At 43.8% G+C, this 3,711-nt stretch overlaps 1 protein-coding gene across 1 annotated transcript in view; it reads right to left on the bottom strand.

The window, feature by feature from the left end:
- Positions 1-950: 950 nt before the first annotated feature.
- Positions 951-3,711, bottom strand: part of kdelr2b (KDEL endoplasmic reticulum protein retention receptor 2b) — a 12,612-nt gene continuing 9,851 nt past the window's right edge. The window contains exon 5 of the mRNA XM_047817908.1: positions 951-2,754. Coding sequence (XP_047673864.1) covers positions 2,720-2,754 — 35 coding nt within the window. The 3' untranslated portion in view covers positions 951-2,719. The remainder of the gene's footprint in view (positions 2,755-3,711) is intronic.

Below are 3,711 nucleotides of genomic sequence, written 5' to 3'. Positions count from 1 at the left end.
CACAGTTGAAATTTAACCTGGACAGTCCTGATGGCTCCTAATGACACTGGCATTACAAGAAGATCCCACTGGAGATGTTTTCTACCTGGCACAGTGGAGGAGACTCCATCATGATCTGGGGTGCTTTTTCGTTCAATGGAAAAATGGAGCTTCAGGTTGTGCAGTGCGTCAAACAGCGGCTGAACTGAAGGCCTTCGTCTGTGTGGTAGAGACTGGGTCTTTCAACGGGACAACGCTGCAATTCACAATGCCTGTCTGACAAAGGACTTCTTCCAGGATAATAACGTTGCACTTTTGGACCATTTTGTGTGTACCATTGATCTAAATCCCCTTGAGAATGTTTGGAGATGGATGATAAGGGAAGTGAGGTCAATACCAGACTGTGGATGCCCTTCATGAAGCCAACTTCCCCACATGGAGCAACGTTTCCACAAACCTCCTGGAAATGAGTGTTTGAAGCTATCAACACGAACGGTGGGGCTTCTCACTATGGAGTCCTTTTTTGACACTTTTAGTTCTGTTGTGTGTATGGTCTTAAACTTTTGATCAGCTGGAACCAAATTCCTTGTGTGTGTCAACACACTTGGCCAATAAATCTGATTCTGATTCTGATGAACAGCATGTTTGAATTTAAATGCAGTTTGCAATCAATCAATCAATCAATAAATAAATAAAGTGTCTCTTGCTCCTTTTTCTTCTTTTGACATTTTGCAGCAGTTCTTACAACCTGGTTATGATCCACCAGCGCAAAATGCAAATACTTGGAATATTTTCTTAAGATTTTCTTAATATTTTGTTCAGGTGTGTATTACGTCATCTGTGGAACAGGAAGATTTGATAAAAGTACAAGCTGAACATTCTTGGATTTTATAAAATCTTTTATTTCCAACATATGAAAGATTTATTTGAAAGAACTTTTATTTTGAAATAAAAACACAGCAAAACAAACAGCATCTCCCAAACAATCTTTATTTGAGCCAGAAGTCATGTGAAGGTTAATTTTAAAAAAATTATTGATTTTAAAAATTAAAAAGAGAAACAGACGTAAACACCACTCAGTAAAACTCTTTACACCCAATTTGCAAGAATGCCCTTCCTTCAGAAATTAAAAATAAGGCTTATTATATAAGGAAAACTCAATATACATAACATGCTTTACAGCTCTGTGGGTAATTCAGGTAAAAAGTAATATCTATTCATGAAAAACTGTTAATTCCTCCGTTACATTCTATACAATCTTGATAAATTGAACAATTTTCATACACCAGACTTTCAGAGTGATGGGATAAGGCGCGAGTCAGCTCAGATTATTCGAAAGCAAACAGAAATCAGAATGCATTACTTGAGCAAGCAAATAATGCCCAATTAATAAAATAATTTACTTAAATTAGAAATATAAGACAGTGTGTCAATACTGCAAGAGAATTCATGTGGGAACGTTCAACTCGTTGGGGATGATACAAACACGATTATTCGAAAATAGTCACAATTTGCTTAAAAGGTGCCTGTTTTATCATGTAAATTTAAAAAAATAATAAATTAATTAAAAAAAATTTTTTAAAAAAATTTAAAAAGGAGGGAAAAAAGAAGAGCTGACCAGAGCATGAGAACTATATTTTGAGCTTAAAAAAAAAAACAAAACACACAAAATTCAATACATTTTACCACAGAGTAATCGGCTCGGCAGTTTCTATAAATAAATGTACCATATTTTCCAGAAAATAAGTCGCTCTGGTGTACTAAACCCTTCCAGTCAAATTTAGATCCTAAATCGTGTTGACGTCACCGGATCTTTCCACTGCCTCTAAAGCTGCATTTCACGAACACACTCGCAGTCTAATGTTTGGTTGTTGGTGTGTGTTGTAGTGGTTCAGTGTTGCTTCCATATCCTGAATCCGTGTGTCAGGTCCGTGTGAAGACTAAACGCTTCTGGAAAGTTTTGTAAACGTTAAAAGCTCCTCACCGACCATTTACGGAGCTACGGACCTCGTCGTGCTGGGATCCTCGATTTGGTGATCGCCATGACGACAATATTTTGGTTTATCAGCACATCAAAGACTGAACTGATGATTTCATTTTCCAGTAAGTACTGGACTAACACGTCTACATTAAAGACTCGATTGTAGAGCGATTAAGGTTTTTGCAGTGACTGTAGCATCTGTTAGAGTTTCTCCAGGACTGAAAGGGAAAAAAAAAGGAATAAAAGTAAAAGAAAAAAAAAACCCTGTGCAATTCGTATTGCAGTTTTGGCTGCAAAAATCTCGTTAAAACTCCTTGGGGGACCGATTAAAGGGCAACAACTAGAAATGTCCCGGCTTACGCTCTAGAAAATGTGGTACATTCACTCGAATTTCAAATGTTTTACAAAAACAAAAACCCTGCATAAGAATAAGCCCATCAACCATCATACACTCATACATCTGATTTTTTTTTTATTATTATTATTTTAACAGCTTTATACTCAATTGAAGTGAAGTGATCTTTCTGACAGAATACGGTTCATTTCTTTTATCTGAGTAAGTAATAAAACGTGGATACTGGAGGAGGAGCTGTGTGATTACCACAGTTTGAATCCAGAAGTGTCCCAGAGCTGCTCAGGGGGTTGAAGGAAATAGCAGATCCATGTTGCACTCCTCTGGGCGTCTTACACGAGTGTGACGTCAGTGATGTGTCCTGCGCTTCTGCACACCACACTGAAGCTCTGCGTCTCTATCACTCCTTAAGCTGGTAAACTCAGCTTCTTCCCTTTAAGCACTGACAACAGCAAGACAGACAAATTACAGACAAGAAAAACATGAATTCATTCATCTCCTGCACTCACCGTCCGTCTGTCCCCCTCTCTCCCACTCGCTCACCGTCCGTCTGTGCCCCTCTCTCTCACTCGCTCACCGTCCGTCTGTCCCCCTCCCTCCCACTCGCTCACCGTCCGTCTGTGCCCCTCTCTCTCACTCGCTCACCGTCCGTCTGTCCCCCTCCCTCCCACTCGCTCACCGTCCGTCTGTCCCCCTCCCTCTCACTCGCTCACCGTCCGTCTGTGCCCCTCTCTCCCACTCGCTCACCGTCCGTCTGTGCCCCTCTCTCTCACTCGCTCACCGTCCGTCTGTCCCCCTCCCTCCCACTCGCTCACCGTCCGTCTGTCCCCCTCTCGCTCACCGTCCGTCTGTCCCCCTCTCTCTCACCGTCCGTCTGTCCCCCCCTCTCTCACTCGCTCACCGTCCGTCTGTCCCCCCCTCTCCCACTCGCTCACCGTCCGTCTGTCCCCCCCTCTCGGACTCGCTCGCTCACCGTCTGTCCCTCGCTCACTCACTCACCGTCTGTCCCTCGCTCACTCACTCACCGTCTGTCCCTCGCTCACTCACTCACCGTCTGTCCCTCGCTCACTCACTCACCGTCTGTCCCTCGCTCACTCACTCACCGTCTGTCCCTCGCTCACTCACTCACCGTCTGTCCCTCGCTCACTCACTCACCGTCTGTCCCTCGCTCACTCACTCACCGTCTGTCCCTCGCTCACTCACTCACCGTCTGTCCCTCTCTCTCACTCACTCACCGTCTGTCCCTCTCTCTCACTCACTCACTCACCGTCTGTCCCTCTCTCTCACTCACTCACCGTCTGTCCCTCTCTCTCACTCACTCACCGTCTGTCCCTCTCTCTCACTCACTGTCTGTCCCTCTCTCTCACTCTGTTAGTCTGTCCCTCTCTCTCACTCTGTT

Source organism: Tachysurus fulvidraco, chromosome 8 (genome assembly GCF_022655615.1).
Source record: "Tachysurus fulvidraco isolate hzauxx_2018 chromosome 8, HZAU_PFXX_2.0, whole genome shotgun sequence".
NCBI classification, from domain to species: Eukaryota; Metazoa; Chordata; class Actinopteri; order Siluriformes; family Bagridae; genus Tachysurus; species Tachysurus fulvidraco.
This window is presented reverse-complemented; position numbering and strand designations above follow the sequence as displayed.